This window comes from Denticeps clupeoides, chromosome 20, assembly GCF_900700375.1.
Source record: "Denticeps clupeoides chromosome 20, fDenClu1.1, whole genome shotgun sequence".
Taxonomy (NCBI): domain Eukaryota; kingdom Metazoa; phylum Chordata; class Actinopteri; order Clupeiformes; family Denticipitidae; genus Denticeps; species Denticeps clupeoides.
In genome coordinates, this window is record NC_041726.1 from 7,206,950 (window position 1) to 7,219,026 (window position 12,077).

The 12,077-nt window shown below is 45.6% G+C and overlaps 1 protein-coding gene across 2 annotated transcripts in view; it reads left to right on the forward strand.

Annotated features, from left to right (window-relative positions):
• The window catches only part of phf14 (PHD finger protein 14), a 62,043-nt gene that overhangs the window by 38,549 nt on the left and 11,417 nt on the right, over positions 1-12,077 (forward strand). For both annotated transcript variants that reach the window (XM_028964075.1, XM_028964076.1), the window contains exon 17: positions 8,986-9,103. In XM_028964075.1, coding sequence (XP_028819908.1) covers positions 8,986-9,103 — 118 coding nt within the window. The remainder of the gene's footprint in view (positions 1-8,985; positions 9,104-12,077) is intronic.

Consider the following 12,077-nt stretch of genomic DNA (forward strand, 5'->3'; position numbering starts at 1 on the left):
CGGCCTTCCTCGTCAGGTGGCGGACGCACCGGGGGGAACAAAGGAGGAGGGAAAAGAATGGAGCCGTGGCGGCAGCTTTATTTTCCCGTATTTGTTTATTTCGGCAGAGCCCGGCTTGGCCGGCGTTTCCCCCCCCCCGTATCTCCTGCTGCCCCTCACTCTGTTTTCCCTCCGTCCGGGACCTTGCCAAGAACACAGCGTGGAGGAGAGAGGCTTTTCGCCGAAAATCTGGTTAGCCACGGAACAATGTGCAAAGTCCAATGTGTCTGGCAGCCGACGGAACGCTGCTCTGTGTTTGTGCAGTGGAGGGGGTCCGAGAGGGTCTTTACCTAAAAAAAAAAAAAAAAAAAAAGTAGCCATGCATGAAGATGGAATCAGCACGCCGTGGCCGAACCCTTAAATAGTCCAATCCCTCATCTTCAGCCCGGGGGTCGCAGGGGTCGCCAAGGGGAAAATCGAACCGCCGGGGATGCTCATTTCTGGGCCGGAGCCACCCTTCCACGTTGGGTTGGTAGGGAGGAATGTTCTGGAAGAGTGGTAACCTTTTCCGATGACGAGCATCTTCCCTATTACCGGCCCTGACACTCAGTCTGCCGGGATGATTTAATGGCAACATTTTGTTTTTGCTGACTCCGCCTTTCCCTCCCCCCCTCTGTCCCTTTGGCACTACAACCATTAAAAGAAGAACAGAGCTGTGTGGGAAGACCGGCCAAGCAGCCAAAGTCTGTTTCTGCCACCATTCCATTCGCCTTTTATCCTGCAGCTGTGTGTGTGTGTGTGTGTGTGTGTGTGTGAGCAAGAGAGAGAGTCCTCCTCACTTCTTGATTCCTTCCTTCCTTTCTTTCGCTCACGTTTCACATTTATTCTCCATCTTGTGATCCGAGCTCGGTGATGAATGGCACTCCCGGCACCGACTGACTTCCCCATTTGCCGAGGACAAGCCCCGCCTGACCCAGAGCTGCAGGTGCCACCAGAGCTGGGGGTCTGGAACACGCCCAGACTAGATCAGACGGCGGGGGTGGAGGGCGGGCTCGCCTCCCAGCTTACGTTCACCTGCTCCCGGAGCAGAACCTGCAGAGAACAGGTCACACGCGCACCCGCACACACTGCTAGGGCCCATCCCGGTTCACCATGGCCCTCTGCTGGCAGACCGGTGAAGTGCACTGCGTCTCAGCCGGGTCCGGTGCTGCCGTCCAGTCCCATAGCCGTGAGTGAGCTGTGTGGTAATGAGCTGATAAAGGGAAGATGCCCTGACTAGCTTAGCCCCCCCCCTCCATTTCTCTTTTTTCATTCACACAACCCTTCATTACTTTCCTCGCATGGCTCTTTAGTAATGCCTAAACAGCGGCAGCCCTGGCATTAATAAAAATAAAAAAAAGTGGGTGGAGCAAGATAATCCACTCCCAGTTTAGTGCGGCACTCCGTCACCGGCGCTGTGGTCAGTGGGCGCACGCCTTTTGGCTCATCGATTAGCCATCACGTGGCCCCTCCCCAGATGTCCGAGGCGGCTCACGGGCGATAAATCAGACACATTTGTTTCGGCCGTTTGGCCGTGGCGGTTTGCGGAGATGAATGCTTCATCGGAACCATTAGGGTCTAATGAACTTCTGTGTCTGATCGCCTCTAGCTGAGACGTTTTGGTCAAGGATCTGTCATGTGACTGTGTGTTTTCTCCGTAATTGACAGTGTTAGTTATCGTGTCTCATGTCAAGAACGACTGCAGTCAGTCAGTGAGAGTGTAAATAATGACCATCCTGGAAATGTCTCTCTTTTATAAGGGCCACATCCAAACAATCTCACCAGAACAAAGAGTTCGTTATTGATCAGAATGGTCATGTACTTCTTGTCTTTTACAGTGATGTTTACACATATTGCAACCAGACACTTAGTCACAATAAGAGACTGCGAATAGTCATGATTAATCACAATTAATCAAAGGTTTTAAATGATCATATTTGTTGTGGTAATTGTAGTTTTTCATAAGAGGAGTCTCGCTTGTTCATAAAAAAATCGATTATACCCTGAAGGCTGTTGGGATAAACATGTATGATTAATTTCAGTTTAAAGACCAAACACATTCAGATTTGCTGACTAATGGTGCTGGAGTTCCTTCAGTACATTCAGAAGACTTTCTAGCATTTATATACAGAAATTAACACTTTGTATCCTAAAATTTTATATTTGCAGGCATATCAGTATGCTGGCTCAATGATCAGACATAAATGCATATAACATATAATAACATATGTAATAACATATAATTATATAATGCGTCTCTCTGCATGTATTCCTATTCTCTTCTTTCTTTTCTCCGGCTTATTCTAACTGGTTAGAATAAATATGTATTTTGGCAAGAAAGATGCAGACCAAAGACAAAATAATGTGAAGATTAAATATGATAAATATGATATAATCTTTTAAATTGTCCAAAAAAAGAAAAGAACACACAAAGTGACCATAGGACAGGATAGTGATGGTAAAAAAAAACATTTAAACAAGTTTAATACACTACCCATTTAAATATTCCCACCAAAATATGTCAAGATGATTAAATAAATTCTGATCTACATGTACGACGGCCTCTGCACTTTTCCCATCAAACCCCAAAGCCCATGTTTCAAAAGAATGTCTTTAAGATTTAATTGAGTTGTCATGAGCCGCTGTCCTCATCATAGCCTTCATGGGTTCCCTGGTTCTCGACTCAGGTTCACTGGAGTGGTGGGGATTTTGAAATGCAGTTGTTCTGTTCGAACAGGATGAAGCCCGGCTCGGAAAGAGCTGGGAAGGGGGGACAAAGAGATTAAACAGCAGATGAAAAGGGATCCGAATCGGCGGCAGAGAGCAACATGTGTCGCAGACAAAAGCAATCAATCGTGTTTTCCCCTCACCTCACATCCCAATAAGATTACATCAATCAATAACTTGCTCTTATGAGTGATTGAATTGTGTCCTACGCTGGAGAGGAGAGGAGAGGGAAGCGAGAGGTGGAGGCAGGGGGAGCGGAAGAAAAGGAGCAGCTCAATTTTCCCAATGATTAAAGCGGAGCCAAATTGCTTTGATAGCATCAAGGACCTTGCTGTGACAGGGTCTTAGAGGGCAGTGGGTAGAGCAGATAGAGCCGGCGGCTTGGCGTGACAGGTAGCTGTTTGGGGGGGATATCGGTCTGACGTATTTCCAAGCGTGTCCTTTATGGAGCAATCCGATCCCCATTTCCCTTCTACACTCTGGTTAGTTCCCAATTTCACAGGTGTTTTCAGTACTTAAGACTTATAATTATTATTATTATTATTATTATTTAAAATGTTAAGAAATCAAAGGTGGATTCTCCTGGCTACATGTGGACCATGGTGTTTTTATAAAAATATGTGCAAAACACACTGGCACACATATGAACCCAAACAGAAACTACCACAATAAATCATCTCAGAACTTTCTTCACCTTTAATGTGACCCTAAACATTTACACAATCAAAACAGTAAGCTTGTTGCATAAGTGTGTACACCCTTAAACACATTGTTGATGCACCTTTTGACGAAATTACAGCATTCGGTCTTCGTAGGTTCTGCAATCAATTAAAAAGCCTCTAACTAAAGTAAATAAAGTTTGGTTTGTTCACATAAGGTCGCGTTATAGGTCAGAAAAGATTTTAAGTCATTTATGAGTTATTTTTTTATTTTTTACATCACATTTTTTCTCACACTATTTCCTGATTCTACAATATTTCAACCTTTGCCCAGCCATATGATTAAAAGCAGTGTTGCCAGATACTAGGTTCAATCTGGCAACATGTCCACTGCCAAACTAAACACCCATATCGATTATCAGTATTTTTCTGAAATTCTGAATACATCCAATGATCAGGGTCTTTGATTGCCACTAGATGTTTTCTGGAAGGTTAATATGTAATCTGCCACCCAGAGACGTGAGCTGGCTGTAGGTGTGCGTGCGTGCGTGCGTGCGTGCGTGCGTGCGTGCGTGCGTGCGTGCGTGCGTGCGTGCGTGCGTGCGTGCGTGCGTGCGTGCGTGCGTGCGTGCGTGCGTGCGTGCGTGCGTGCGTGCGTGCGTGCGTGCGTGCGTGCGTGCGTGCGTGCGTGCGTGCGTGCGTGCGTGCGTGCGTGCGTGCGTGCGTGCGTGCGTGCGTGCGTGCGTGCGTGCGTGCGTGCGTGCGTGCGTGCGTGCGTGCGTGCGTGCGTGCGTGCGTGCGTGCGTGCGTGCGTGCGTGCGTGCGTGCGTGCGTGCGTGCGTGCGTGTATGGTGTGTGACTGCTGTGCACATGCCCTGGGTCCAGTATCTTGGGGAGGGGTCCGGTAGCCGTGACCCTGATTAGGAGTGAGTGAATGGAGTAGGTGGCACGGTTCTAATCCTGCTCTTGTTTAGTACAGCCGCGCCATAGACGCCACGCCAGTCCCTGGTCGGCCTCTTTTAAGAATGCCAGTCTCGTCATTTTAAATTCCAATTAAGTATAATCGTCTCCCTCTGCCTGCCCTGTCTGCATCGCTGAGCAGTGTTTTAATTCGAAGATGTTTGGAGTGATACGCAGCAAACAGTACAATGGGTTCATTAAGGCAAAGTAATTAAAAGAATAAAAATGTGGCTTAAAAAAAAAAAAAGTCTAATGGTGCCTTGAGCTCCTGTGGGGAGGTGGGGTGTTTTAGTAGGTGATTTGGGGCTTTGTGGGGCATAAAATTTTTATTTTCTTTTCTATGTGTGTTCAAAATGCAAAGGTGAGTCCTTCTTTCTTTCCCTCTTTTCCCTTTATTTCCTCTCCTTTATTTCCTTTACAGGCTTTGAGCGCAACAATAGCCCTCTGCTCATTAGAGCTACTGACAGAGTTGCACTCATTTGTCTTCTTTTCAGAGCCTGGCCTGTGGGGTGATTTAAATTCCCGTTTCCTGGGCTCGGCCCCTGTGTGTGTGTGTGTGTGTGTGTGTGTGTGTGTGTGTGTGTGTGTGTGTGTGTGTGTGTGTGTGTGTGCACTCACCTACCTCTGCACATTTCTTAATCAACCAACCTCAATAATGACTGTGTGTGTGAGTGTGTGTGTGTAAGTGATGTTGTTGTGTTTTTTTTTTTTTGTTCGTTTGAATTGTTAATGCCGCTCACGGCCGTTTTCCCTGCAGCGTACGGTATTATTGCTGCAGGTATGCTGTGGTTTGTCCATTACAGTGGGCCGACATCGGATCCAGCCGGTTCTATTACCGTGATGAAACACCGTCACTATTGTTTGGGCAAGCGTATGGACTCCGCGGTCACTAGACCTCCCCCCGCGAGACCACCCGTAGCAAGAGCAACCCTCATTCACCATTAATTGACTCCCGGACCCTTGGACCTTTCATCTGAACCTGCGTCCAATCCTTCATTCCTCGTTTGTTCCTCAAGGAGCCTTTGTTCGGCTGGGCCGGGACGGGCCGCCATCTTTTTTTTCCGCCCAGTAATTTTCTTGGCGGGTAAATAATGAATTAAAAGCACATTAACAGCCATTAGCTTTTCTGTTTAGTAGCGACGGACAGCATTTTATCTCCTTTATCTTCTTTCAGGGCTTCTCAGAAACAGGCAGTGTTCGTAGAAGCGGCTCCGCGTCGGTGCTCCGTCCCCTGGGGGCAACTCGGTTCTTCACTATAAAATAAATGGATTAGATAGCAAGCAACTCAGCAACTAGGCTTTTAAAAATGACAGCAGAATTCATTTGCCTTCTTGATGAAGGAATTTTATGGAACATCTTTTTAAACATCTCTGTTCCTTACAATTATATGATGGGGTAAAAATTGGTTAAAAATTGATGCAGTATATAGCGTGGTGCGTTGTGATGAGCGCAGTGCATACCACACGGGTGAGCGAGACCTTAACTTTTATATCTTGTAGAAACATGAAGTAATGCATGGCGATGCACTGATCATCGTAATTGAATCGACTCGTGAGAGCAATGAAGGTTCAGACCTCTAGTCGCCGGTGCCCACCACTGGGATTGGTATGGGGTTTTGTTGTCGGGGGGAGAGCAGAACGGACTAGGCTCACGTCTTTGAGATGTTTCATCATTTTGAGATGAGGGCCATGTCAAGTGAAATAAAAATGACAATTTGTGACCTCTTTGGTGTAGAGGAAGACTGACAGATTTCAAATGCTTAAAGTGTTCTCAAAATATATTTTTTCATTTAGAGAGAAGTTTAATGACACATTAGGAGATGGGTGAAATGCTGTTTTCGTCTGTTTCCTAATACAAATCTCTCATTAGTAAGAATAGCGCATTTTAGCATAAAAAAGTTAGAATTTTCATTCATTTGTTTGAAAATTAAGCGTATTTCTCCTTAGTTATATAAAGTGTTGCCCAGTCACTAGTTAACCAATCAGCATGCTTGAATTCTAATAAAGTTGTCTAGACTGAGGAAGTCAGGCTCCTCTCTTTTTAAACTTTGTTCATAAAAACTTCTTCTGGGTGGTTAGTTCCTCCTTTCCAACATGCAGATAACTAGTTTCTGCATTATTTAAAGAAAGAGAGAACCTGTTTCTTTAAATCCAAAAAGTATACTTTTGCGAATGCTCCCCGTGCTCATGATGTAATGTGACAGTAGCCTTTTGTCTTTTGTGGTCTTAAACGTTAACACACTGATACTGGATACCACTAAATACCACCCTAACAAAACTACCCCATAGAATCTGGTGGATAGGGAGTTGAAGACCTGCCTGCCATCAGCAGCCGGGAAAGGTTGAACATTGACACATAAACGCTGCATTAGGCTCTGAAATGTACAGCTCTGAATTGTACAGAAATGTTTTACTTTTCTCCTATAGAGATAACCTGTACAGTGTTTTTAATTTTAGTTAGTATAGTTTAGTGTGTATATATACGTATCAAATTTTTCCTTTTTTTGATTGCGCTTTGGGGGGTCTGTGTGAAACGTTATTTCGATACACGGTATACTGTGTATACTGTTGTACTGACAATAAACCAGTCTTGAATGTTGAAAGTGAAAGTCATTGTGAAACACTTCAGCACATAGCGAAATGTGTCCTCTGGTATTAACCCACAACATTAGTGTGAAGTGGGAAGCCATGAAAGACGCCTGGGGGACGGTACCTTGCTCAGTGGCACGTTGGCGGCAACCATTCGATTCTGCCTTACCCGCTAGGCCCAGGCTCAGGGGTCAGGAAACAAGAGTTTTTGACTGAATAGATGCCATTCATGTTATGCACGACAAAGGTGTCAGTAGAACTTATTCGTCGCACATCAGTGAAACTGTGGAGACAGTTCTGTGTCATCCAGATCTCTCTGTTGTCCCAGTGAGGGGAGGCTGGTGCCACCCAAGCGGCATTGGTGTTGGAGCGTTGCGGCAGGCAGGTGTCCTTTGACCGTCCTCAGGGTCAAGATGCTTCACCTCGCTCTTATTAACAGCGCCGGCGCTGACAAGTCCCCTCTTTAATTAGCATGGGGGTCTCAGGCGGGTCGCGCTTTTGAAAAGGGCTTTCCCGTCAGAGAACACGGGGTTCGGCAAGTGGCCCAAAAAAAACCCCCCCACTGCTTCGCGTCGTCCGTACTTCTGCTGGCCCCTCTCCGCCGCCGGGCAGATAAGAGCATGGTGGCGGCGCCACGTAATGGAGACGAATGCAGAGGCGGCGAAGCCGACCCTCCCCTGCCTCTTATCTGCTTTATCTGATTTACATTGAGAAATCGAAATCTGGTCTATTGATTAGCACATAATTAGTTAATTATGGGCAGGAAGGAGAAGGGGAGGGCACTGGAACCACCGACTGAAGGGCACGCCGGCTTACCAGTGGAGCCCATGAATGATAAATGGGGCGCCGGACCACTTTTCCGTCCCTCCGCTTATAATCAGTCGAATTAGCAGTTTTCCCCCCTTATTCTGTGTTCTCTCATTCAGACGGACCGTAGGGAAGTGAAGCTTGCTGACCAAAGCTCAATGTAAGAAGGACTGTTAATGAAGATTAATGTCTCTTTTTTTATTATTATTATTATTGGGGAGGGCTGTACTTTTATAAGAGAAGCTGGCAGTCGTGACACGGTGGGGGGGGGGGATGCGGGTGTCGGCCTGGCCAGTCAGCCGGTGTGTTTTATGATCAGCGTACAAGGCCGCGTAGGGGGGGCTTGTAGGAACGGAGTTCAGAAGCCATTAGGCAGCTGCTACCTGACTGCGAGCCGGTGGTGTCATCATCTATCAGACGTGGCCGCCGAGGGTCAGTCTTCTGGCACAGCTTCAGATAGAGAGAGAGAGTGTGTGTGTGTGTGTGTGTGTGTGTGTGTGTGTGTACAGACAAATAGCACAGAGAAATGTGGAAAAAATGGCCAGTAATGAATTCAGAACATTTCAAATGAACAATATTATGAATGTGCAGGTGAGAGTAAAACATAATGGTTGGCATAGGCCCACAGTCTAATTCTGAAATGATTTAAATGAGTGTGAAGCTCCACAAAAGACAACGGATATGTAAATTTGCATATGCCTGAGTGTATTTTGTGTGTTATAAAAAAAAAGAGCACTGCACCAACTGCCAAAAACCCACAGCACAAAAACATCGCAATAACCGGTCCAGGGTTCCAAATTTTAAATGGTAGTATGATAGTATTTTTTTCATATTTTAGCTTAATAGTTGTAATATTAAAAACATTAAATTTAACAAATTTATGATCTAGTGTTTTATGATCAGTGTGTATAAATATTAGTGTAGCTACTTCTCATTCAGGTTCCGTAAAGAGACCCCTTAGGCAGTGGTTGGCCTAGCGGGTAAGGAAGCGGACCCATAATCAGAAAGTTGCCGGACGCCTTTAATGGCTCTGCTTACCAAAGGTGATGGTTAAATGCAGAGGGCACATTTCATTGTGTCGTCGTGTGCTGTGATGCAGTGTTTCACAATGACTTCATTTTTTGAACACTGTGTACTAGTTATAAATGACTGGATGTATTAACACAGCTTGTTTTGTGTGTGTGTGTGTGTGTGTGTGTGTGTGTGTGTGTGTGTGTGTTTTCCAGGTGTGACGAGTGTCAGCTCTGTTACCATTTCGGCTGTCTGGACCCTCCCCTGAAGAAGTCGCCGAAGCAGACGGGCTACGGCTGGATCTGTCAGGAATGCGACACCTCCTCGTCCAAGGTGAGCGCTGGTGGCGGTGACAGCAGCGAGGGGGAGTGGGACTCCCCGCCGGCAACTCACACGTGTACCTCACAGGCGCTAAATCATGGCTGGCAGGGCGAGCGGCCCGCGGTTCACAGGGCGAGAGCGGCAGCTGATGATTTAACCCTGGCTGCTCGGCGGATTAATCCCAAACGCTCCACGTGCCACATCACACTATCTGTGTGGAATATATACACACACACACACACACACACACACTCCAAGCCAAAGTTAAATCATTTCATATATATTTCTATTTCCTCCCCTGAGGATTAGTTTTGATCTGTGGGGCTCCGCCCCACGCCCCAGAGTTTATAAAACAGCAGGAGTCGTGAAAAGTACAGATGTTAATCCCCCACCGTGCTTCACTCCTCAGAATCATACAGCCCTGAGGTTTTACAGAAATTAAATTTGTGACGTGGTGCACCTAGCACCACACGCAGCACATGATGCAGTGAGGCTGGATTGTGTGTCGTGTGTGTCAGCGTGGTTGTGTTAAATCTATCCGCGGTGGTCCCGTCCTCGGTATAGACCCCCGCCTCAGCACATCTCCCGCTTATCGCTGCCCTGCTGTCTTAATTACGGATCAAAGAGAAGAGGCACGTGTTTGAAGTGCTAAGAGCGCTGGGAAGACGTGCAGCGTGGATGGCGACGGCCATTCGTATTCCTGGAGGAGCCAGCCAATCCGTGCCCTCCTATGTAACCAGTACTGCTCATAGAAAAAATGAAGAGGGTTAAATGTAACATTTTATTTTCATTTTTTCCTTCAATAAACTGCTGATTACAGCTTATTAGCTGGTACGTTGGTTAAAAATGAGCTTGTAAGAATGCTAAACAAGTTGATACCAACTACGACATTTTTTATATTTATTTAATTTAACTTCATCATACAAAACAGGATGAGGTCCACTGTAATGGTTCTCAAACGTCAACCAACATTGATATGTTCACCACCATATTGTGTGTGTTTATTAACATTTACATTTACAGCATTTATCTGACGCCCGTATCCAGAGCGACTTACAATCAGTAGTTACAGGGACAGTCCCCCCCCCCCCCCCTGGAGACACTCAGGGTTAAGTGTCTTGGTCAGGGACACAATGTTAGTAAGTGGGGTTTGAACCTGGGTCTTCTGGTTCATAGGCGAGTGTGTTACCCACTAGGCTACTACCACCCTACATATATTAACCCCATCATACTTTCGCACAGTAGACGAATTTTGGCCAAACGATTACTCGTTGACTTTTTTTTTTTTTTTTATTATTTTGTTGAGGTAAAACAATTTACATAATTTATTAGTTTCTTTACATCGTTTCTTTATTTCACAAATCGTTTTATCTCAATGATTGCTACTTTTGTAATTGTTTTAAGCAAAAATTGAAATCAAGACCCTGTCTGCCCAGCTCTACTGCTTTATTCGGTGCTGCAGCTGCTGCTCGCTGACTGTTTATCGGGAGGCGTGATTATGGCTGACCCCCCCGGTCAGACTTGGACAGAACACCGTATTTTTAAAAGTTTCATATCTCTCCTCAAATGGCACCAGAAATGCCCCTCTCATATTTAAATAATGTTTTCTTATTGAATTACTCTGCAGTCACAGGGGCTTCTTCGCAGCCTAATTAAGTTAATAAATGTATCTGCTTTTCAATTTCTCTTTAAAAGGGCATTTCAGCCCGCCAGAGTCTATCTGCGTGGAAAATGGGGGTTAATTGACGTTGCCAAAGAGAAACTTGAACATGAAAAGCTAACTGGAAATGGTGCGCAGTGAAATAAGGGGGTGGGCAGCCATTAAATTACAGTGGGAAGGAAAGGTTACAGCCGGGTGAGAACGTTGAAACGACGGGGATTTCAGACGCCCCGACACAGAGGCGGCTGCGCTGACATGAAGACTCGTCCCACAGCACTTATCATGTCCACACTGAGCATATTCAACCAATAAAGCAAAAATTTTTTTTTTTTTTTTTTTTTGGAAATCTTGACTTATTGAAACATGAAAATAAATTACTTCCCACAGTTAAATGAAAGTAAATCATAGAACCCAATTTTGACAGAATTAGCTTGAAAGTGTTTTGTACATGTTCATCTGAGGTAAACCGGGCAGTAAGCCGTCCGCTGACCTGCTGCTTTATTATACAGTCTGAATGGCGGCAGTGGGAGATGAGGAGAACGGTGCTTTAGGCAGTCAGAGGTGGCCGGACCGCAGGGACTAAACCAACAACACGCCAAAAAAATGGAATACCACATGCTGAACAGAAACATTTCACGTCATAAAAAAATCGGGTTTGATTTACAGTGAATTCTGTGCACAGCAAAGTAACAATGAAATTATTTAAAGGAAACCTCGATATTTACATTACTGCATGGTAGTTGACTATTTAAAAAAAATAATAATTGGTGTGTGATTATGTGTGTGTCTCAGAACAACACATTTAAAATATGAGAAAGCACGATGATTGACAGCTCTCATTCATGTTGCTGCCTCACGGCTGATTTAGACCCGGATTCGTTACAACCTTCCCAAGTTCTCCCACACCGCCCCTCTGCTACGTTCCCTCCACCGGCTCCCAGTAGCTGCAGGCATCAGGTTCAAAATACTGGTGCTGGCCTACAAAGCCAAACATGGAGTAGCACCATCCTACCTCACAGCCCTTATTACACCTCGCACTGCACCTCGTATACTCCGAGCCTCCAGTACTGCTCACCTGGTCCCTCCATCTCTGAAGGTAAAAGGAAGACATTCATCTAGACTCTTCTCCGTCTTGGCCCCTCGGTGGTGGAATGAACTTCCCCTCGAGGTCAGAACAGCTCAGTCACTGAGCACCTTCAAACGACAGCTCAAGACCTTCCTCTTTAAAGAATATTTAGAACTTGTGTCGAACTTGTGTACAGAATCTACAACAGAGTGAATAAAATAGATGTTTTCATAGTTGGGGTCCTAATGAACCAGAATTGA